This window comes from Hyla sarda, chromosome 12 (assembly GCF_029499605.1).
Source record: "Hyla sarda isolate aHylSar1 chromosome 12, aHylSar1.hap1, whole genome shotgun sequence".
In the NCBI taxonomy this organism is placed as follows: domain Eukaryota; kingdom Metazoa; phylum Chordata; class Amphibia; order Anura; family Hylidae; genus Hyla; species Hyla sarda.
The window spans coordinates 34,183,596-34,208,139 of record NC_079200.1 but is presented as its reverse complement, the minus strand read 5'-3'; the positions used below and the strand labels follow the sequence as shown (position 1 = coordinate 34,208,139).

The 24,544-nt window shown below is 46.5% G+C and overlaps 1 protein-coding gene across 2 annotated transcripts; it reads left to right on the top strand.

Moving 5' to 3' along the window:
- Positions 1–24,544, top strand: PCGF2 (polycomb group ring finger 2). Of its 2 annotated transcripts, XM_056548048.1 has the most exons (10): positions 1–177; positions 5,893–6,056; positions 7,802–7,898; positions 10,329–10,384; positions 18,590–18,640; positions 19,222–19,333; positions 19,427–19,469; positions 21,232–21,330; positions 21,898–21,978; positions 23,596–24,544. In XM_056548048.1, the coding sequence occupies exons 2-10, from the start codon at positions 5,945–5,947 to the stop codon at positions 23,902–23,904; spliced, it is 960 nt and encodes a 319-aa protein (XP_056404023.1). In that variant the 5' UTR covers positions 1–177; positions 5,893–5,944; the 3' UTR covers positions 23,905–24,544. The 2 variants fall into 2 exon arrangements, with proteins under 2 accessions (XP_056404023.1, XP_056404024.1); XM_056548049.1 differs by lacking the exons at positions 1–177; positions 5,893–6,056 and adding an exon at positions 6,455–6,713.

The window sequence follows — 24,544 nt, the reverse complement described above, 5'->3', positions numbered from 1 at the left end:
GAGAGAAGAAGAAGAAGAAGAAGGGAGGAAGAGGAGACAGAGACAAAGGGAGGGGGAGACAGAGGAGGAGGAGAACTGAGAGACTGGGGGGGAGACAGGAGGGGGAGGGGAGAGCCATTGGGAGAAATAATCCTGGAGACAGGCGGACCGCGGAGAGAACAGCAGCAGCATCACCAGGTAAGGGGGGGGAGGGATGTGCTCTTTGTGGGGGGCATGCTGGGGTTATGGGGGGTGCATTTTCCTGGGGGTCCCCATATGGTAGTGATCATGTGCTGCTGACCTCCCCCCTCCTCAGCCTGGGCTGTGTGTGCTGTGTGTGTGTATATATATATATATATATATATATATTCTGTATATCCCAATCTAGAGGGGACCATACTGATCTCATCCTGCCCTCACCTAGTGTTTTGCACCCTGGGTTGTCACGGAAAACTTGATTTACCTTTTTTTTTTTTACCTGTACGGGAGACGTCCGGTCATCCGGTGAAAGCCGTGGCGGACGAAAACGTCTTGGTCAGGGGGGCAAACTTTTCACACTTACGTGACAGGCGTATATGGTGACGGTTAATTTTACGATATTCTCGCCGTATTTGGGTGCCAATTGATTATTGGGGTACCCCTGCTGTAGACTACAATAGTGGTTTTCAAACTGTGGACCTCCAGCTGTTGCAAAAACTACATCTCCCAGCATGCCCGGACAGCCGTTGGCTGTCCGGGCATGCTGGGAGTTGTAGTTTTTGCAACAGCTGGAGGTGCAGAGTTTGGAGACGACTAAAACTATGTATTTTACATGTGTAATGGTGACAGTGTGTGTCTGACTGATAATCCCCCACTATGGCGGATATACAGGATCAATAAATCCATAGGGTGACCCCCGGTACCAGAGGACTCAACAGTGTGCAGCCCAATCTCCAACCTATAGCCAAAAAGTGCCCCAGTTCTTGAATCCTCCAATTCTGTCAATCTGGTGTATGGGTTATCCAGCCATATATGAGGGACAACCGGATTGGCTGCCGGTGGGGTTGTCACCCAGCTTTGCCAGACTACCGAATAGCAAGTCTACCTAGTAACACAGCCATATGTCCAAACTAAGGAAAGCTGGGTACAACTCCATCGGGCTATGGAAGCAGATTGTGAAGAAGCGATGACATCGAAGAGGACGACTCAAGGACTTTTTTTTTTCTTTTTCGAGTGGAGTTGGTGCTCGAATTGAAGATCGGCACATGCATCTCCAGATCTCGTAGGAAGCCTTGACCTTTTCGCGGGGACGACTGCGAAGCTATAGCCAACCATTCGTGAAATGGGAAGCCTAAATGTCAGTGACCCCTCAACCTGTGGCTCTTTAGCTGTTGCAGAACTACAACTCCCAGCATGCCCCGATAGCCACCAGCCCTGTATCGTCATCATATACGTCTTTGCTTGAGCTGTCGTCTTCCGTTAACTATTCATCACGTTATGTGTGATCCAGACAATTTGGCGTGTGACATAAATAGCCCCGTGCTAGATTAGTTATCTATTAATCCGAGTAATCCCCCTCGGCAAGTCTAGAGGGGGTTGTCCAGGATTAAAAAAATAAAATAAAAAAAAGCCAAGAAAAAGCGCCACTCATGTCCTCTGCTTGCGCGTGGTATTGCAGCTCCTTCCCATTGAAGCAAATGCTCCAAGTTGTAATACCGTACACAACCTGAGGACAAGTGTGGAGCTGTTTTTTCGGAGAAAGCTGCTGTGTTTTTGTAATCACGGAGGACCCCTTTATATTGATTGCTTTTCCTTTGGAATGGGCCATTCATATCCAATTGGTGTGGATACAACTCCCGGTATCCAGTAAGCTGATTAAGGGGCTGCTATAATCCTTACCAGGCTCCATGCTGTACACTGGGTAGTGGGTGTACCTGGTATTGTATCTTGTCACATTTGATGATACCAGGTACGGCCACTACCCAGTCCACCGCACTGAGCCTGGTAAGAAGTGACGGGTCTGTAGCTCTTGCACGAGCACAGCTGCCCCTAAAGGCAGCTGATCGGAAAGGGTGCCAGGGAACAGGACCCCACCGATCATATATTGATGGCCTATACTAAACACAACCCCAGCGATTGGATATTGAGGGCCTATTCCAAACAGAACCCCACAGATCACATAATGATCGCCTATCCCAAACAGAACCCCACTGATTGATGGCCTATCCTAAATAAAACCCCACTGATCACATATTGATGGCCTATCCTAAACAGAACCCCACTGATTGATGGCCTATCCTAAATAAAAACCCACTGATCACATATTGATGGTCTATCCTAAACAGAACCCCACTGGTCACATATTGATGGCCTATACTACACAGAACCCCACTGATCACGTATTGATAGCCTATACTACACAGAACCCCACTGATCACATATTGATGGTCTATCCTAAACAGAACCCCACTGGTCACATATTGATGGCCTATACTACACAGAACCCCACTGATCTCATATTGATAGCCTATACTACACAGAACCCCACTGATCACATATTGATGGCCTATCCTAAATAAAACCCCACTGATCACATATTGATGGCCTATCCTAAACAGAACCCCACTGATCACATATTGATGGCCTATCCTAAACAGAACCCCACTGATCACATATTAATGGCTTATCCTAAACAGAACCCCACTGATCACATATTGATGGCCTATCCTAAACAGAACCCCACTGATCACATATTGATGGCCTATCCTAAACAGACCCCCACTGATCACATATTGATGGTCTATCCTAAACAGAACTCCACTGGTCACGTATTGATGGCCTATACTACACAGAACCCCACTGATCACGTATTGATGGCCTATACTACACAGAACCCCCACTGATCACATATTGATAGCCTATACTGCACAGAACCCCACTGATCACATATTGATGGCCTATACTACACAGAACCCCACTGATCACACATTGATGGCCTATCCTAATCAGAACCCCACTGATCACATATTAATGGCTTATCCTAAACAGAACCCCACTGATCACATATTGATGGCCTCTCCTAAACAGAACCCCACTGATCACATATTGATGGCCTCTCCTAAACAGAACCCCACTGATCACATATTGATGGCCTCTCCTAAACAGAACCCCACTGATCACATATTGATGGCCTCTCCTAAACAGAACCCCACTGATCACATATTGATGGCCTCTCCTAAACAGAACCCCACTGATCACATATTGATGGCCTCTCCTAAACAGAACCCCACTGATCACATATTGATGGCCTATCCTAATCAGAACCCCACTGATCACATATTGATGGCTTATCCTAAACAGAACCCCACCGGTCACGTATTGATGACCTCTCCTAAAAATAAAGCCTGATAATAACTGAGATAATAAAGCCTGATAATAAGTGTATAATCGCAGGGAATAAGACCACTGGGCACTGCCACCATCTCCAAAAAGTGGGCCCCGGCTCTCAGATGCCAACACACGCTCCATTAATTTATATAGGAGCCGAAGATACCCGAGGACAGCACTGTGGATAGAGGATACGTTGTTTTTCACATTTTCAGATACTCCATGAGGATCCTCATCTCTTAGCGGAGAACACGTATAAAGAGCGTCTCTCTCTCTCTCTGGAGGACCTGTCCTGTTCTGCAATACACCCATTGGGGGAGATTTAGCAAAACCCGTGTAGAGGAAGAGTAGTGCAGTTGCCCATAGCAACCAATCAGCTCGCTTCTTTCATTTCTAAAGAGGCCTGCACTACTCTTCCTCTACACAGGTTTTGATAAATCTTCCCCATTGATTTTTAATAGGCACAGTGTAATGCTTCATATCCCCTGTGGTGGCGCTGTAGGGAAACTGAACACTTACCGCCAGGTTTTCCCTGCTGATCAGTGGGGCTCCCAGCAGGTATGTGATCAGTTTATTGCTAAGAGTCCCTTCTAGCATATAAGGATTGTCCAATGGGGAGAACCCCTATAATTTTGACATTAAAGGAGAACTCCAGACAAAACTAACTTATTCTCTATCCACAGGATAGGGGATAAGTAGCCGATCGCGGGGGATTCGACCCCCCCCCCCTGCAATCTCCGGAACGGGACCTGGCTCTCAGTGAGTAGCATGTTCTGCGGAGATCGCGGGGGGGTCCCCAACAGTCGGACCCCCCCTTGATCAGCTACTTATCCCTTATCCTGTGGATAGGGGATAAGTTAGTTTTGGTTGGAGTTTTCCTTTAAAAGTAATTGAGAATAAGTATATCTGTGTGGATGTGTAATATCTGATCATCCGCACCCAGAATTGATAACTTTCCAGGACACTATACAGCAGTGGTCTACAAACGGTGGACCTCCAGCTGTTGCAAATATTCTGTATATCCCAATCTAGAGGGGACCATACTGATCTCATCCTACCCTCACCTAGGGTTTTGCACCCTGGGTTGTCACGGAAAACTTGATTTACCTTTTTTTACCTGTACGGGAGACGTCCGGTCATCCGGTGAAAGCCGTGGCGGACGGAAACGTCCTGGTCAGGGGGGGGGGGGGGGGCAAACTTTTGACGCTTACATGACAGGCGTATATGGTGACGGTTAATTTTACGATCTTCTCATAGAATCGGCTGTATTTGGGTGCCAATTGATTATTGGGGGGTCCCCTGCTGTAGACTTAAATAGTGGTTTTCAAACTGTGGACCTCCAGCTGTTGCAAAAACTACAACACCCAGCATGCATGCTGGGAGTTGTAGTTTTACAACAGCTGGAATTCCACTGTTTGGAAACCACTGCTGTACAGTTTGCTTTCTCCTGTCCGCCCATAATTTAGTGGAAGGGTTGTTCATCCTGAGCTTCCTGCTTCACGAATAGGATACCGGTAATACACTGAAGAAGAAAGAAATGCTTAGAGTAGGGGGGGGGGGCGGTGTTAATAGAAAGTTCATTGGCTTGTTCAGTACAGGGCTGTAGGGAGCGGAGGGGCACAGGGGTCAGCGGTGGGATTGCCCTGTTATTATCATTACTCGGCGGAACGTTCTGTTTCTTTAGGGCACCCGGGTGAGCTGCCCGCATCGTATCGCTAACCCAACCGCTAACTACTGCTCGGCTTATTACTTCTTTTGCTTAGATACATGGAGAATATTCACAATCTGCTATTACAGCTCACAGGGTTTAGGCTGTGTTCACATTAGGAGCCTCTTTTCTTTCATGGCCAGAATAGCACAGCATGCCGCACTTAACAATGGAAGCTTTGCCCTGCTAAATAGGTGTCCGTCATTTTAAATGTGTATCCGTCATATCTGTGCCTCCAGCTGTTGCAAAACTACAACTCCCAGCGTGCCCGGACAGCCGAAGGCTGTCCGGGCATGCTGGGAGTTGTAGTTTTGCAACAGCTGGAGGGTGCAGATGGTCTAAAACCACTTCTGTAAGCTGCGGACTTATTTATTAGCCCCCCGAACGGATTGGTTCTTTTTCGCTGTACTGTTGCCAGGGAAAGTTCCTAAAAGCTGGGTGTGACAATGTAGAGGCTTGTGATAGGCTTAGGTAGGTGTATGGCTGAAACTGGAGGTGGGTAACCTTTCTGGCTGCCCGTGGATCGGCTAGACACTGCCGGCGTAATGACCCGGCAGCATGGGTGTCAGATGGTGCCCATTTCTACTATAAACACCGTCTATCGTTGAAGCCCATCTGGTCGTTGCAGATGTATAATAGCCCGCCACATTCTTGTCTCTGCCTCCTTCAACCCACCGCCTCCAGGGGGTATTGTTTCTAGCCCTACACACTCCACTCTTTCAGACGAGGGTACTTTACACCGCCCGTCACTTTACCCTTGTTAACCCTTTTGTTGCTGCGTGCGGTTTACATTTGCATATGTGTAACCAATTCTCTGTTCTTATTCCATGTATCTGCAGAGTTCACCCCCTTTCCCCCCCTTCCCACATCCCCTGCCCCCCCTACGGCACAATGCATCGGACCATGCGGATCAAGATGACGGAGCTCAACCCGCACCTCATGTGCGCCCTCTGTGGGGGGTACTTCATTGACGCTGCCACCATTGTGGAGTGTCTGCATTCCTGTAAGTAAACACTGCTGAATTATGGACATAAGGGGGGAGATTTAGCAACTTTTCCCCTGGACAGGTTTTGAGGAGTTGCCCATAGTAACCAGTCAGATCACTGCTTTCATTTTTCAGAGGCCTCTTCAAAAGTGATTGGTTGCTAGGGGCAACTCAGCAGCTTTTCCTCTGGACAGGTTTTGAGGAGTTGCCCATAGCAACCAATCAGATCACTGCTTTCATTTTTCAGAGGCCTCTTCAAAAGTGATTGGTTGCTAGGGGCAACTCAGCAGCTTTTCCTCTGGACAGGTTTTGAGGAGTTGCCCATAGCAACCAGTCAGATCACTGCTTTCATTTTTCAGAGGCCTCTTCAAAAGTGATTGGTTGCTAGGGGCAACTCAGCAGCTTTTCCTCTGGACAGGTTTTGAGGAGTTGCCCATAGCAACCAGTCAGATCACTGCTTTCATTTTTCAGAGGCCTCTTCAAAAGTGAAAGTGGTTGCTATGGGCAACTCAGCAACTTTTCCTCTGGACAGGTTTTTTGATAAGTCTCCACCAATGGCTGTGAATAATGTGCAGTAGTGTGAAATGATTTAGTGAAGGTTTGACGGGCCTGTGTGGTGTATAGAGGGATGTCGCACTTGAAATATACCTTTTCCTAAATAAACATCAACAGCAGGTATATTACGCTTTTCTGCGTTCTGCGGCGGGAGTGTGCCTACTATGCCACTGCGAAGTGTGGTGTTTGTGCCCACTATGCCGCCATGACGCTAGGGCAGTGTTTCCCAACCCGGGTGCCTCCAGGTGTTGCAAAACTACAACTCCCAGCATGCTCGGACAGCCAAAGGCTGTCCGGGCATGCTGGGAGTTGTAATTTTGCAACATCTGGAGGCACCCTGGTTGGGAAACACTGCCCTAGCGTCATGGCGGCATAGTGGGCACAAACACCACACTTCGCAGTGGCATAGTAGGCACCCTGGTTGGGAAACGCTGCGCTATTGCTGAATTCCTCTTTGGAGCTGCGCTTTTTCTGCTCCATGTTTTAAATGGAGCAGAAATGATGTGGAAAATAAGCCGTGGAAATAAGTGCCGAAATGTCACATTTGACTACGGATTCTGGTGGATGCTTCTCTTCCTCTATGTCATGCCGATGCTTTACATGATTATTTATGTGTCTAGCTTATGTATTTCTCCCACAAATTTCTCTGTTCTGCAGCTCACTCATTCTGACATCCACTGCTCAGGAAGGGGTGTGTGCAAGGCAAGCACTGAGCCTGCCCTCACTCACCATGCATTCACTTCTTTTCTGAGTCTGCTGTGCTGGATCTCTTCATCCAATCACTGCAGGCTGCTCTGCAACCCCCCCCCCCCCCACCCTCTCTGTTTTCACACATGTCTGATAGACAGGACAGGAGTGAGCACAGAGGAGTGCACTCTCACTTACTGGACTTTGTCCTGTGCTTCACCTGGGACAAAGATGAGGCTGGAGGTGGACAAGATTATGTTCTGGATGGTATGGGGACCCCTAGTGGGCTATTTTTAAAGTCCATGATTTCTATACAAAAGAGAGAACATTTTTTTTATGAAGTATATTAGATAGGTTAATATTTTGCCAAGTTGTACAACATACAAGAAGTTTTTGTAATCCCATTGAAGTCAATAGGATTGTGATACAAGGTGGAATACTCACGGAATTTCTCACAGATTCTACCTTGCTTTTCCATAGTGTGAATATACCCTAAGCTGTGTCTGCTTGTCTTTCCGCAGTCTGTAAGACCTGCATCCTGCGCTACTTAGAAGCCCACAAGTTCTGCCCCATGTGTGACTCTCAGGTGCACAAAGGACGCCCACTTCTTAGCATCAGGTGAGTATTGCTGAAATCACACCTGAGAGCTGCCATGTTACATGCTGACAGCTTTGGGGAGGTATGGAAATAACTTACATTCAGCTGACAGCTCCCCTATTCACCCCATACGCATGAATATTTGGCTTTGCTGAATGTTCATGGTTGGGGAGAGGTAAGCTGCTGCCAGACAGCTCTCATCTCTCATGCCTCACAATGCTATTATGAACAGTGACTAAGGCTGGGGTTCACATCAGTCCAGACTGCAGATGTCAAACCCCAAAAATAAGTCTAGGGGCAGTACCCAAATGTTATCCTACGATGGGATGCAATAGATCCAGCTTGTTGCCTCCAGGATTTCAATGCGGATTGCTCTGGAGCAGGGGTTTCAAACTGGTGGCCCTCCAGATGTTGCAAAACTTTAACTCCCAGCATGCCCAGACAGCCAACGGCTGTCTGGGCATGCTGGGAGTTGAAGTTTTGCAACATCTGGAGGGCCACCAGTTTGAGACCCCTGCTCTGAAGTGAGCTCTTTGGGTACGCTGTAGGCCTGCTATCATGGCTACCATTACTTCTCCTACAGGGTTTATGCTTTTCAAAGATGTATTATTTGGAATTATGCACAATAAATTTGTGGTAAATTCATCTGTGGTAAATTCAGCAGATTGGACAGGATTTGTTAAAACACAGGTAACAATGTGTATCAGAGCAAAAGCCAAGCCATGAGGTGGAAAGAACTGCCTGCGGAGCTCGTGTACAGGTTTGTTTGTTTGGCACAGATCTGGAGAGGGGTACAAAGCAATGTTTGCTGCACTGAAAGTTCCCAAGAGCCCAGTGACCTCCATAATTCTTAAATGGCAGAAGTTTGGAATAATGTGGACTCTTCCCTGCGCTGATCGCCCTACTAAGAAATCTGTCACTCTGACTGACTGAGCGGTGTGTGGGTGTGGTTTTCAGCCGCTGGGACAGGGAGACTGGTCAGGGTTGAGGGAAAGCTGAAAGGAGCAAAGTAGATAGATATTATTTAAAGGGGTATTCTGGGTTTATACATCTTATCCCCTATCCAAAGGGACCCCCGCGATCTCGGTGCAGCCCCCGGCATTATGTGCCATGCGCTGCCTCCAAGACGGGGACGTGACGTAATGGCCACGTCCCCTAGTGACGTCACACCACGCCCCCTCCATTCATGTCTGTGTCGCAGTAACCACCTACAATTGAAAAGGGGAGCTGTGACTCCCGAAACGCGTCTTGCTTTATTTATTTTCTTTGATTTCTTTATGCTGTAAAAATACATTTACTTTATACCAAAACCCACGACTTTGGGTTAATTCCTTGGAAGCGCCACCGCAGCATTTTTATACATTTCTGCATTCTACATACAGACCCACCCCTGGGCTCCGTCCTCACGCTGCAGGCCTGCATACCTCCACCCGGGTACCTACCTACACTGTCTAGAGACCTACATCGCACCCGGTGCCACCTCCGCTTTTTTCCGCTATATACTGATAGACATGAATGGAGGTGGCATGGCGTGACATCACTAGGGGGCGTGATCACATCTGTTTACAGCATGATCGGCACCCTCTAGATCAGTGAATCTTTCAGATGGGCAGGACTTTATTTTCATATGGGCCATGTTTGGGTGAGTTCTATGCAGTGCACACCTAATAAGGGTGCGGGGCCACGAAATATGCATGCCCCAAACCCTTTTGGAAACAGAACACAGCTGAACACAACCCATAGGAAAATAAAGTCCTGCCCACCAAACAAAGCCTTATAACTCCGCAACAGAAGGCTGATCATCATTCTGTAAACAGGTCTGTGATCAGGGCCCCCTAGGCTATCTACTGGTTACTGCAACAGATTAAAAAAATTCAGAGTGACCTTAGGTTATCTTTAATGAAAACCTGATCCAGAGCGCTCTGGACCTCAGACTGGGTTGAAGGTTCACCTACCAACAAGACAATGGGGGAGATTTATCAAAACCTGTGCATAGGAATAGTGGTGCAGTTGCCTATAGCAACTAATCAGATTGCTTCTTTCTTTCAATGGTATTGAATCGGGTGACTGTTTAATCACACACAATTTTGTGTGCGCAGTAGCCCCTTGACACTTTATTAAAAATGGATCCAAATTTGTTTAAAAATTGGATAAAAAAGCATCAGAATGTTCTACCATACGATTAGATTTTATGCAATCGATTTGTCCGATTTTACTGCCCGGATGATGCATGATGTGAACGCAGCCTAACCTGTTTCTATCACTTTGTCATTGTGGCATATTGAGGGCAGAATGACGGGGAAAGGAGCAACATAACAAAATGTGAAAAAAGTGAAGACTTTCTATAACTAGGCGGATGTGCCATTCAGCAGTGTAGGAAAGCTAGGTGGTGATGCTTTATATGTATACAATGTATGGATATACTTTTATTATGTAAATTTTCTTCTTTAGGTCGGATAAAACATTACAAGACATCGTATATAAGCTTGTGCCAGGACTCTTCAGAGGTGAGAACACATTGTGTGTGGCTTCTGTAACATCTAATATCAGTGCCAGACTAGATAAATCCTTAATTTTTTTATTTATTTATTTTTACATGCTAAAGTCAAACCACATCTCAAGCCATATTGACCCTCAGTCGTATCCGATCTTAAATAGTTATCCTGTATCCACAGAGTAGGGGATAACATGCTGATCGGTGGGGGTCCAGCTGTTGGGATCTTCACTGACCCTGGAGATAAAGGGAAAACTATACCCTGGAATGGGTGAAGCGCACCGCACATGAGCTGCTAGTGCTCTATTTATTCTCAATGAGGCTTTGGAACATTGCCAAGTTCAGTGGCCAGACCCCCACTGATCGGCATATAAATATTTGAGATGGGGAATAGTCCTTTAAAGGTACTACTGAGGGCCAATGTGGCCTGGGTATATGTATAGTGTTTGACTTTATCATGTCACTAAAAAGATTGATGATTTCATCAAGTCTGTGGCATTGAAGTCTTTTCAACATTTTTTTTTCTTTGCTTTTTTTTTTTTTAAACCTTTTGCAATAAACTAAAAATAAGATAATACAATACAAAAAGGCTAAATCCTTCAGGACAAAAGTACAAGCTATTACCATGCAAATAGCGCAAAAGATATCTCCTCCGCAACAGTCCATGGGCCCAATACTGTAACAGTAACAAACCCCCTTGCCCCCTCAATAAGAAAGAAGTCACTTATCAACCACTTAGAGCAAGAGGCGGTGCTTGAAAAGTCCATGTCCGTGATCTCCTCAAAATAAGCAGTCAGAGAAACCTGCACATGGTCAACTAAGAGTAGGAGATATAATAGTGCCATCTAGGCCCCATGCGAGGTAAATGAATACCGAATGCTCCCGCCCCGCCCCCACAGGGAGCCGCTGTCGGTTTCAGCAGCCGCTCCTCTGACTCCCAGGGGATCTAAAAGAGGAACAATTGTGTTTGAAGAAGAATACGTGGACTATATTAAGTATCCGGTAAGCGCAAAGCACCTAGGGAACCTTTCAGGGATTCCACACTATACCAAGTGGTGTATCTGAATGGTCGTACAATCTCAGCAATCCCCTGAGAGTCAAAGTGAGTAACAATAAAGGATTTCCATTTCAGAAAAAAGCGTTGGTGCATGATTCAGAGTGTCGTCCGGCATCTAATCGATCAAGCTCTCTAAAAAGTATTTCAATCAGCATTGGCAAATCTGGAGTGATGGGATCCAACCATTTGGCATAAAGGCAACGTAGTGCCACTAAAAGGATTACATTAATAAACCGCGGGAACCTCTCCCCCTACCCTCCTCCCTCCGGTGGGCACAATTGGTGAAATAATAAGGATTGTGGTGTAAACGGGACCCGCACTCACCAATGGTCCCATATGTACGACAGTATGATTTCACTAGCGGGTCAACTACTGTGTTCAAGTCCCCTCCCAGAATGGTGAGCGGTCCATTAGTGCTGTTAACCGTGGCTGCTAAAGAGTGGGAGAAGGAAGAATTAATGTGGTACGTGGTACCATTATGAACTAATTGCAGATGTGAGAAGCGCCCTTCATCATCTGTCATGTGAGTATGTGGTGAGGGAAGGACTTATTCAGTCTTAACACTCCAGATTTGCCTTTTGTCGCTGGACTGCTCATTACCCACTCACAACTTCTGCATTCTCTGAAAATCCTGTTCCGTTAGAGGAGTCTCCTGGAGGAGATCTATGTCTGGACACAGGCGTTTCAGGAAACGCAGAATTTTCATGTGCTTCTGTGGAGAGCGCAGGCCCTTAACATTCCACGTCACAATCTTACACATGTTGAAAGAAAAACCCTCCAAAGGGTAGGGAGGAGGAGCGAAGCCAACACAGGTAACCCAAAATAGAACAGGAACAGAAAAACCCCTAGATAGACCGATCCCCAGAATAGAATAAGGGCGTTGTGAATTGGGTGATGGACTCCACTTTTTTCAGGCATGTGGGTAGCCAGAACTCCCACCCCGGACCCCTACGAGGCAGGCCAAGGTTTAGTGCAGTAACAGAGAAAAAAAGGGCTGTCAGAAGGAAACATAACAAGATTAGGTCAACAAAAGGTGTGAAAGGAATCCTGTGAGAGCCGCTGGGAGACTGCTGGCAAAGAAAAAGCGGCCGGTCCCCACTCCACCTGACATATTTGAGAAAGCTGGACCAGTGATATAGAGGGACATGAGAGCTATGTTGTGTGGCGTTTGACATGAAATCTGCAATCACATCATTGAAGAGAAGAAAGCAAAAAAGGAGTAACAATATTAGGTTAAATTGTACACAAGAACAGTGCAGAACAGTAAAGGGTCATTATACTCAACAGCAGATGACAGTAATCCTTCTAGGTATAAAACAGTACCCTCCCTCATTATATTAAGAACATAGTAATAAATGACATGAAAAATACTACAGCAACTGAAACCACCTATAAATGGTAAACCCCCCCCTGCTTCCAAGATGAAGGAAGACATGGAGAAAAAGCCAAAACGACATTCGGTCTGGAGAGGATGATCGGCTGCTTCTGCTACGCCTTCGCACTGACTTGCGCTGTTTCCTGGAGTCACCCGGAGATCTCGTACGGCTGGTTCTGCGTCGTGAAGAGAGATGAGATGTGTCACCCCGGTCTCTGGATGGTGGAGAGTGATGAGAGGGAGAGCGGGTAAGGCGAGATGAGTCTCTCAGGAGTTCCTGCAGGGCAGCCTCTGCCGCGGCCGGAGTCTGATAGGAAGTGAAGGATCCATCCGGATGAAACACTTTCAAAGTAGCTGGATACTGGAGCTGGAAACATTTCTTCGCTTTGAACAGTTCAGTGCAGACTTTATCATAAGCCCTCCGACGCTTAGCAACATCAGCAGAGAAGTCCTTGAAGATCAACAGCTTCTTGTTGCGGAAAGTAAGCGGGGAAGAGCGCTTTCTATAAGCCCTCAGGAGTTCCTGTATGTCATTTGTAATCATATAATTTGAAAATAACTTGTCGGGGGCGGGCTTCTCCGGACTTCCGAGAATGAGAAGGTGACGTCTGTAGCCCTCCCACTCGATGGGCCCTCTCCACCCTGCATTTGTGCGTGAGTCCCAGAGCTTTTGGCAGATCACTTTCACAAAAGTCCTGGAGATCAGAAGGAAGGAGGGATTGACCCCCACAATATGCAGGTTATTACGTCGTGATCTTTTTTTCAGCTCTTCCAATTTTTTGCTTACATAGCAAAAATCCATTTCAGTTTGGTGAAGTCTGGTAGCAGGTCCACTATTTTTGACTTCCAGAGTGATAATGCGTTGTTCTGCCTCATCCAGACGGCCCAATTGAGCGCCCAGATACATCTGTAGCTGTGTTAATGTGTAGCGCATTGTGTTTTCCAGGGTTAACTGTATAGTAGGAGTAATCGGCTTAACCAAGGTTGCCGCCAATGTCTGGAGATCCATGGGAGGCCCCCACCAAGGGGGGGGGGGGTTGCAGGGGTACAGGAGGCGCCTGTGCCCCCTCTTCAGGGGTGAATAGCGGCTGGCTGTCGGCAATGTCCATGGCAACCTGTTTGGGCTGTGTGCCCTTGGAGGTCTCTGGGTCAGATACAGTAGCAGACATCTGAGCAGTTATAGAGGTAGGTGCCACTGTTGGGGACACCACGTGCGGCCCCTTGCAGTCCATGCAGGAGAGGCAGAGGGCACACTTTAGCCAAGGGGAGGTATAGTGGAGGGATCCTGGGTCCTCACTACATATATAGGGTACAGTAATCCCCCCCCCCCCCCCCTGCGCTGCACTGGAGCAGTTATGGCACGGTGTGCAGGCGGGGCACATGACCCAGGTTGGGGAAGAGACTGCCTGGTCTTCTCTGTAGCGTGGCTGTAGCAGATCTAGGCAAGGTGGTAGCCCCTTATAGGTCCCGGGGCTGCTTGAGTCCTAAGTGCTGGTGCGGTCCCCTGCAGCTGCACTGCTATATACCTGAATAGTGCAGACGGACGCACAGGAACTTTCTCCGCCTCCCTCTGCTGGTCAGGAGAAGACGGCGTTCCCATCCTGCAGGCTCAGCTGGAGATCGCAGTCTCCGCAGCTGGTGGCGCAGGAAAGTCTGGATCTCTGCTCCTCCCGTGTGCTCCAGAGCCTCCATCAGCTGGGTGGGCAGGTAAGAAACCCTCCGTGTGCACGGTACGGCGCGGGAGCTCTGGCGCAGCGCTCCTCACATGCCCACACTGGAACCGGAAGCCTGTTTTCTCCATTTTAAAGGCTTACTCACATAACAGAATTTCTAGGAAAAACATGTCGGCACTAGGACCGCTCGGAAATGTGCCGTCTCAATAAACGGCAATGCATTTCAGAGCGGATTCCGCTACAAGAATGACCATGGTCAGATCCCCAGCGATCAGCTATTTATCCCCTATCCTATCCCATGAAAATTGTCTGAACCTGACAATCTGTTTCTGAGGCTGTCCCGACTCTTCCCCAATGTTAGATGTTAGGTTTTTAATATGTCCAATGGGGGAGAGGCTACTGCCAGAGGTGACTATCTGAAGTTTATTTCCCTCTCCCCATTAAAGGGGTATTCTGGCCTAGGATAAGGGATAAGATGTCTTATCACGGGGGTCCCCTGCGATCTCCATACAGCACCCAACATTCTGTGCCGGGCACTGCTTCCGCGACAGGGAGACATGATGTCTATGGGAGGGGTGTGATGGCCGACGAGACCCCCGCAATTAGACCTCTTACCCCCTATCCTTTTGGATAGCGGATAAGATGTCTAAGGCCGGAATACCCTTTTAAGAGCTCATGCATGCTCAGTTAAACCAAGCATGCATGCGGATGCGTGGGGAAGAGTAATAGCTGACAGCTTTTTTCGGCTGACTGTTTTTTAAGGTGTGTGACTTGAAGCACATCTGTGGTCTGATGAGATTACCGTGTAAACAATAGTGACAGAATATTTTATTACGTCTGCTGGACTGGTGCCTTTTTTTCCTGTTCTTAAATTTCAACCTGACAATGGCTCCTCGCCAAACTGTATACATCCCCATTCAGACAGGAACGTCTACAGGGTATTGGCAGCAGGTGTTTTAAGGTTTGTTTTTATTCAGTTCCTCTCATTTCATTACTTTGCATTTTACATGTGACTCCCTGAAAGCATATAGAAAAGAGGGATAACACAACTTCACCGCGATTCATCAGTATATGATGAGTAGTTCTGTGTCACTAAACAACCTGGATTCATCTGTATACATTGGGAACAGTAAGAGATGTCCATAGGAATGAGGTCAAATACTAAAACTCTCGGAGCTCTTGGTGCCCCCTGTTGGGCAGTGGCAGTATAAAGCTTCAAAGTGACCCAACAGGAATTGTGCCCGGCCCATTAGAACAAGGGAAACCAATTGTAAGGTCTTCCCTATATTTAGCTTTATTGCAAAGGCTATTTCACAGATGGGATTATATAAATATCTATATAAAATATAACACTTGCTAGAAGTGCATTATATTTTTATACAAGGCAGTACGAAGATCCAGTGCACGAGTATGGATTAAGTTTGAGTTTTTCTTGCCCTGACTTAAAGGGGTACTCCGGTGGAAAACTTTATTTATTTATTTTTTAAATCAACTGGTGCTAAAAAGTTAAACAGATTTGTAAATTACTTCTATTAAAAATCTTAATCCTTCCAGTACTTATCAGCAGCTGTATACTACAGAGGAAATTCTTTTCTCTGTCTGACCACAATGCTCTCTGCTGACACCTCTGTCCATTTTAGGAACTGTCCAGAGCAGTATATGTTTGCTATGGGGATTTTCTCCTTCTCTGGACAGTTCCTGACATGGTGCCAGCAGAGAGCACTGTGGTTAGATGAAAACATTTAAATTCCTCTGTAGTATACAGCAGCTAATAAGTACTGGAAGGATTAATATTTTTTTAAAAGAAGTAATTTACAAATCTGGTTAACTTTCTGGCACCAGTTGATTTGAAAAAATAAATAAGTTTTCCACAGGAGAACCCTTTAACCTAGTTCTTTGTCCTACCTGCTAGTAATTTGAGTGACTCCGACACCTATGTGAGCATCTGTGATCATGAGTGGATTGGTGAGATTTGCTTTAGTTTTACCTTTCTCTACATATAATGGTGTTTGCTATTATAAACTTTTTCAGAATCTCCATCTATGGATGCCAATTTCTCAGTCTGTCTGTCTGACAAGGACTAATCTTTGGCACGATTCTACTGGGCTATTAATATTTTAGTGCAATTCTAGTAAATGTTAGTGTACCTGTCATAAAAAAAAAAACTTTTGATCTCATTGCTCGGACCCCCATGATTATTAGAATGAGCGGAGAGAAGCTTCCACTTAAAGGGGTACTTCGACCCTAGGCATCTTATCCCCTAGCCAAAGGATGGGGATAAATTGTATGATGCCTTATCCCCTTTGTCTGATCGCGAGGGTCCCGCCGCTGGGAATCCCGCGATCTCTCCTGCAGCATCCCATGTCACCTTGTACACGGAGCGAACTTCGCTCCGTGCACAAGGTGACATGGGGTGCTGCAGGAGAGATTGCGGGATTCCCAGTGGCGGGACCCTCGCGATCAGATATAGTGATAAGACATCAGACATCTAATCCCCTATCCTTTGGCTAGGGGATAAGATGCCTAGGGTCGAAGTACCCCTTTAAAGGGGTACTCCGGTGCTTAAACATCTTATCCCCTATCCAAAGGATAGGGGATAAGATGCCTGATCGCAGGAGTCCCGCCGCTGGGGACCCCCGTGATCTTGCACGCGGCACCCCGTTTGTAAACAGTCCCCGGAGCGTGTTCGCTCCGGGTCTGATTACTGTCGATAACTGTCGGCAGCGTGTGACGTCATGCCTCCGCCCCCGTGTCGCCTCACACTCCGCCCCTCAATGCAAGTCTATGGGAGGGGGTGTGACAGCTATCACGCCCCCTCCCATAGGCTTGCATTGAGGGGCGGAGCGTGACGTCACACTCCATAGGCCCTATGGTCGCCGCTAATCAGAACCGGAGTGAACACGCTCCGGGGACTGATTACAAACGGGGTGCCGCGTGCAAGATCACGGGGGTCCCCAGCGGCGGGACTCCTGCGATCAGGCATCTTATCCCCTATCCTTTGGATGGGGGATAAGATGTTTAAACACCGGAGTACCCCTTTTAAGCGCTTCTCTCTCTGGCTCAATCTTAGCAATCTCCATCATGCTTCACTAGACGGCCCCTTACAACCCCCGCTTGTCCTAACCAAAAAAGCACTGCGGCCACATTCACTTGAATGGAGATGTTGTTCAGTTCTCCTGCACAGTAGGTAGCCAATAACCCGACCTCCCCATACACATGAACGTTCAGGGCGGCTTAACATTCAGTTGTTTATGTGAAGGGGTAGGCCGCAGCAAGACTCCAACGTGCCCGACTCTTCTCTCCACAGACTTCATCTGTCAGTGGAGAGTTGGGAGGCCACCATACACCTTAGCCATACTGCCTTAGACATTTGGGTAAAGCTGGGAAGGCAATAGGTGTATGGGCACCTTTTAGGATTGTTGGGGTGGTCCCAATGGCCATCATTCTTACCTACATATCCTTTACGTGTGGTCATTGGCCACATACGGCCGACACCCGGTGTGTTTTCACCCATAGCCTTTCATATATGACAGATTTTTATATGTATGCAATTTCCTGAAACATATAGCTAGGTAAGGAGTAAAGACAAGATTTTAGCTATGTTTTTGGTCTGTGTAGTCGACATTTTGGGGGGAGATTTATCAAAACCTGTGCAGAGGCAAAGTTGCCCAGTTGCCCATAGCAACCAATCAGATTTCTTCTTTCATTTTGCAGAGGCCTTGTTAAAAAGGAAAGAAGCGATCTGATTGGTTGCTATGGGCAACTTGGCAACGTTTCCTCTGCACAGTTTTCGATAAATCTCCCCCGTTTGTTCTTGCGAGGAACCAGAAAAAAATTCTAAGGGATTTTCTCCCTTTTTTGGGGGGCTAGACTCACAAAGATTCTGTACAGAATGACTGCGCCGCAGTATAAGGGCCTAGGCGGGGTATATTCACAGATTGTTGTAGAAATTTCTGAATGGGGTTTGCAGAAATGCTGCAGATCCCTATGCACAGAACTGATTTTATATCAAAGAAATGTCTGCAGCAAATCTACGGTGTGCGATTGTTATCATGGAGTATAGACATGTGCTGCGGCTGTAAACCTGAAGGTCATTTGTCTTCTCCCCCACAGATGAGATGAAGCGGCGAAGGGAGTTCTACGCCACTTATGCTCGTAAAGAAGGTGAGTGTTACCACTTCAGCCTCTACAATGTGCAACGGGAAGATTTGTAGGATTTCACAGTGTATTTGTAAAAAAAAAAAAAAAAAAAAAAAAAAAAAAAAAACAGCACCACACCTGTTCTCAGGTTGTGCGTGGTATCGCAACTTACTTCTATTGAAGTTAATAGAGCTAAGTTCTAATACAGTGTTTCCCAACCAGGGTGCCTCCTGCTGTTGCAAAACTACAACTCCCAGCATGCCCGGACAGCCTTTGGCTGTCCGGGCATGCTGGGAGTTGTAGTTTTGCAACAGCTGGAGGCACCCTGGTTGGGAAACACTGTTGTAATACGACACAAAACCTGAGAACAGGAGTGGTGCTGTTTTTCTGTTTTCTATTCCTGGATAACTCCCTTATAATATACTCTGAAGTATTATATAACATTTTCTATAAGTATAGATGCCTGTGAGTGCAAGCAAAGCAGACAAAGGGACATAGAAATGTGCTGCAAGTTGTGTAGGAATAAAATGCAGTGCATGTTCAAACATCATGTAAAAACACCGCTTACTTTATTGATCAGTCTGCTGTGTGCGGATGTTTTACAGTCAACAGTGGCTCCAGCTCCGAGCAGGGGGACAAAGTCACCGAGACGGGAGAATTGGTGGTACATGAGGAGGAGAGCATCAGTCTATCAATCCAGTTTTCCGAGGATGCAAGGTATAATGACAGACTGGACTCGGGGGGTGGTATGTATGGTATGCATAATACTGTTTTTTTAATATTCCATTACCACATTTTACATTCTGCCAGGGATGATACTCGAGAATTAGCAGACAGTGAAGACCTGGAGAAGGTAAGCAGCATGACGCGGATAGACGGTAGATAAAGATATATAGTGAGACAAAAAAATATTTAGGCAGCCACCAATTGTGCAAGTTCTCCCACTTAAAAAGATGAGAGGTGTGTCATTTTCATCATAGGTATACCTCAACTATGAGAGACATAAAGCGAATCACATTGTCTGATTTTTAAAGAATTTATTTGCAAATTATGGTGGAAAATAAGTATTTGGTCACCTACAAACAAGCATGATTTCAGCCTCTCACAGACCTGTAACTCCTTTAAGAGTCTCCTCTGTCCTCCACTCGTTACCTGTATTAATGGCGCCTGTTTGAGGTTGTGGACAGGTGTCTTTTATACTGATAACAAGTTCAAACAGTCACACTTCAAACAACACTATGGCCAAGCCCAAAGAGCTGTCGAAGGACACCAGAAACAAAATTGTAGACTTGCACCAGGCTGGGAAGACTGAATTTGCAATAGGCAAAGCAGCTTGGTGTGAAGAAATCAACTGTGGGAGCAATTATTAGAAAATGGAAGACATACAAGACCACTGATGATCTCCCTCGATCTGGGGCTCCACGCAAGATCTCAACCCGTGGTGTCAAAATGATCACAAGAATGGTGAGCAAAAATCCCAGAACCACACTGGGGCACCTAGTGAATGACCTGCAGACAGCTGGGACCAAAGTAACAAAGGCTACCATCAGTAACACACTACGCCGCCAGGGACTCAGATCATGCAGTGCCGGACGTGTCCCCCCTGCTTAAGCCAGTACATGTCCGGCCCGTCTGAAGTTTGCTAGAGAGCATTTGGATGATCCAGAAGAGTATTGGGAGAATGACAGATGAAATCAAAGTAGAACTTTTTGGTAAAAACTCAACTCGTCCTGTTTGGAGGAGAGAGAATGCTGAGTTGCATCCAAAGAACACCATACCTACTGTGAAGCATGGGGGTGGAAACATCATGCTTTGGGGCTGTTTTTCTGCTAAGGGACCAGGACGACTGATCCGAGAAAAGGAAAGAATGAATAGGGCCATGTATCGTAAGATTTTGAGTGAAAACCTTCTTCCATCAGCAAGGGCATTGAAGATGAAATGTGGCTGGGTCTTTCAGCATGATAATTATCCCAAACACACTGCCTGGGCAATGAAGGAGTGGCTTTGTAAGAAGTATTTCAAGGTCCTGGAGGGGCCTAGCCAGTCTCCAGATTTCAACCTCATAGAAAACCTTTGGAGGGAGTTGAAAGTCTGTGTTGCCCAGCGACAGCCCCAAAACATCACTGCTCTAGAGGAGATCTGCATGGAGGAATGGGCCAAAATACCAGCAACAGTGTGTGAAAACCTTGTGTAGACTTACAGAAAACATTTGACCTCTGTCATTGCCAACAAAGGGTATATAACAAAGTATTGAGGTGAACTTTTGTTATTGATCAAATGCTTATTTTCCACCATAATTTGCAAATAAATTCTTTAAAAATCAGACCATGTGATTTTTATAGATTTTTTTTTTTCTCATTCTGTCTCTCATAGTTGAGGTTATAACCTATGATGAAAATTACAGCCTCTCATCTTTTTAAGTGGGAGAACTTGTACAATTGGTGCCTGGCTAAATACTTTTTTGCCCCACTGTGTGTGTATGTATGTATGTGTATGTATGTATATATATATATATATATATATATATATATATATATAATATGTCACCCATTGTATGAGGTCTGTGCTCTCTAGGAATACTTCACATGGCTGACTTTTCACCTTTCTTCCGTCAGAGGAACAGTCTTCGTTTCTTGCGCTGTCCTGCTGCCATGACCATAACTCACCTCGCCAAATTCTTACGAAACAAAATGGATGTTCCCAGCAAGTACAAGGTACTACAAACCAAATGAGACTCTTGACAGCTGTGAGGAAAAATTATTATTTTGACATTAGGAGGTGGTTCCAGACAGGCGGCCCTATAAATGCCCTAAATTCAATCCTGGAGTCCTCTATGGTGGGCCAACCCCTATGGGCACCACAAAATTCTGATAGTAAAATATCCTATGTGGGCTCTGTATGTATGGTATGTGTTTTCTTTCTTGCATTTAGGTCCAACCCTGTTTTTGGAAAAAACTGTAGGAGAGCAATATGGACCATACACCAATATTTAATCTCATTCAGTCCCATTGATTGAGAAGATCAATCGAAACGTCACATCGATACTATATATGAGGGAGATGAGAAGCTTCTGATGGAGGTCTGGTTATGGCAGTGCTTCCCAACCAGGTTGCCTCCAGATGTTGCAAAACTACAACTCCCAGCATGCCTGGACAGCCAAAGGCTGTCCAGGCATGCTGGGAGTTGTAGTTTTGCAACACCTGGAGGCACCCTGGTTGGGAAGCACTTGGTTATGGATTGTATTTGTTGGTGGATGTCTCACTCTATGCTCTTGGTTGCAGGTTGAGATTTTGTATGAGGAAGAGCTGCTGAAGGACTACTATACACTAATGGACATTGCTTACATTTACCCCTGGGGACGAGTAAGTAATATTATGTGCAGCATGTAGACCCTGTAAACCCGGGAATCCAGCCTCTTTAGATTTCAGCATGCCCTCATATCTGTCAAAGGCTTTTTATTCTTTTCTTGTTGAAACAAATGTGCATGCTCAGCCAGTCCCTGTATAGAAGTGAAGAAAGATCAATCGGCCAGCTTTAAAGGGGTACTCCGATGCCCCAGCATTCGTAACATTTTGTTCCAAACGCTTGGAGCGAGCGGCGGGGGTCATGACTTCATGGGCCCCCCCCCCTTGTGATGTCACACCACGCCCCCTAAATGCAAGTCTATGGGAGGGGGCGTGGCCACACCCATCCCATAGACTTGCATTGAGGGGGCATGGCATGACCATGACGTAATGACTCCCGCCACCTGCTTCCAACGTTCTAAAGCTGCTGGAACCCCGTGATAAGACCTCTTAACCCCTATCCTTTGGATAGGGGATAAGATGTCTAGGAGCGGAGTACCCCTTTAAGCAGGTCATACACATTAGCTAGGTGTCACCCAAACCCCTCATTTTTGTGGGATTAGTCATCCATCTAATAGTAGCCTCCTGAGACTCCCCATATAACAGATATTAGTAGGGAGAACTGTCGGGCATGTTAGATTTCAACAACATGGCCTATCCTCTTGTTTTCAGGAATATCCGCCACTGGCAGCAGCTTTCTTCCCCTTCATTCGGATGTTTGTGTATATTAGGGATTTAGAGATGAAGTGTTTGGCAGCTTTAGGGTGGGTTCACACAACGTTTTTAGTGTACGGGTGCCGGAACCCCATTAATTTCAATGAGCCGACCAGAGGCAAACGCTGACTCCGGTCAGCTAATTTTTGCCCCGTATATGGTTTTCCCACTGGACCTAAAACCGTGGTGTACCAGTTAGAGAACAGTATACGGGGCAAAAATGAGCCGACCGGAGACAGCGTTTTACTCCTGTTGGCTCATTGAAATGAATGGGGTTCCAGATGGGGTACGGGAGCTGCCGGTTTTCGCTCCTCCCAACCGGATCCGGCACCCGTACACTACTAACTTAGTGTGAACCCACCCTTAGGCTGCATTCACACTTCCTTTTTTTATATTCTGGGTGCCGGATTTGGCTGGGGGAGGGGTAAACTGGGCTCTCCTGTACCCCAGTCGGACCAGAGCTGAACTCCATTTACTTTTAATGAGCCGACCGGAGTCAAACTGTGACTCCGGTCGGCTCATTTTTGACCCGTATGCGGTTCTCTGACCGGACCTAAAACAGTAGTATACTACGGTTTTAGGTCCGATCACAAAACCGGATACGGGTCAAAAATGAGCCGACCGGAGTCACCATTTGACCGTGAGAGTTCAGTGCTGGTCCGACTGGTGTATGGGAGAGCCCGGTTTGCTCCACCCCCAGCTGGATCAGACACCCGTAATGTAAAAAAGTGTGAATGCAGCCTTCGACTGTTCTGAGCTCATCTCTTTTTGGCACTGGTGCTCACAAGGCAGAAGAGGTGTTATATTAGCGGTAGTGTACAAGGAGTTACATATATGACAGTTACCTGCAATGTTATCGCTACAGAAAAAAAATGCTGTTATGTGACAAACTGATCCCTGTACATTGATCTCCTTTCTTAGACTGGTCCACTACCTCTTAAGTATCGGGTCCAACCATCCTGCAAGCGAATACGATTCAGTCGTCCAAGGAGCCTACAAGAAGCCAATCGTGGAACCACATCAGAAGGGGAATCGACCAGTGACAAGGCCAGCAGCCCAGCACCAATTCCCTCTACCTCTTCCTCCCTCCCCAGCCCTGCCACCCCTTGCCAAGGCTCTCCAAATCCCAGCACTGAACTCGCCCCCACATCCACCATCCACAATGGGCACTCTGCCAATCGGGGGCGTAAAGTCACGCTCAATGGCATTCCCGGACCCCCCCTGACTTGAGAATTTTGTGTGTCCAGAGTCTTTTATACATATGTATATATTAAAAAGAAAAGAACTTTTTTATTTTCTATGGACAAGAGTAATTTAATCCCTCCCTACACTTATCTTTTTGTAATGTTTTCTTATTATAATTTATAAAGCGGTTGAGGTGAGTCGACATGTTCTTGTTGGAATGTAGCACCGCCCGATCCACACCGGATGAATTAAGAGCTGCCAGTTTTGTTACATGTTTGTACTCACAATGAAGAGGAATAGGCCTGGACAGGTCATCGCTGGGGCTGGCCGCCTGTAAGACTCCTTTCTACAGGGTGTTAAATTATTTAATTTTGTGTGGACTTTGAAATACAGGATAGAGCAGAAAGGTTACCGGAGGGCTTGTGTATTGCTAGCCATTCATGTATGAAGTGCACTGCAGGGGGCGCCACTATCCTTATTGCGCTATTGAATGTATATTTTTTTCAAAGTGCCCTCGGTAGCACCTGGTCACCACAATAATATGGCACAACGGGGTCCACAAACCCCGGTTTTCATATGATTAACCCCCCCTCCCCCCAGCATTTTGTGTCCCTGTTGTGGGTGGGATTTTGGGGTTGTGGGGTGTCTCTACCTGTCTATATAAATAAAGATATACAAACTGTTA

Excerpts from the sequence above, each read along its gene's own strand:
- PCGF2 (XM_056548048.1), top strand. The coding sequence starts at position 5,945 with ATGCATCGGACCATGCGGATCAAGATGACGGAGCTCAACCCGCACCTC. Across the intron at positions 6,057-7,801 it reads TGTGGAGTGTCTGCATTCCT|TCTGTAAGACCTGCATCCTG; the intron begins GTAAGTAAACAC and ends GTCTTTCCGCAG. Across the intron at positions 7,899-10,328 it reads CGCCCACTTCTTAGCATCAG|GTCGGATAAAACATTACAAG; the intron begins GTGAGTATTGCT and ends TTTCTTCTTTAG.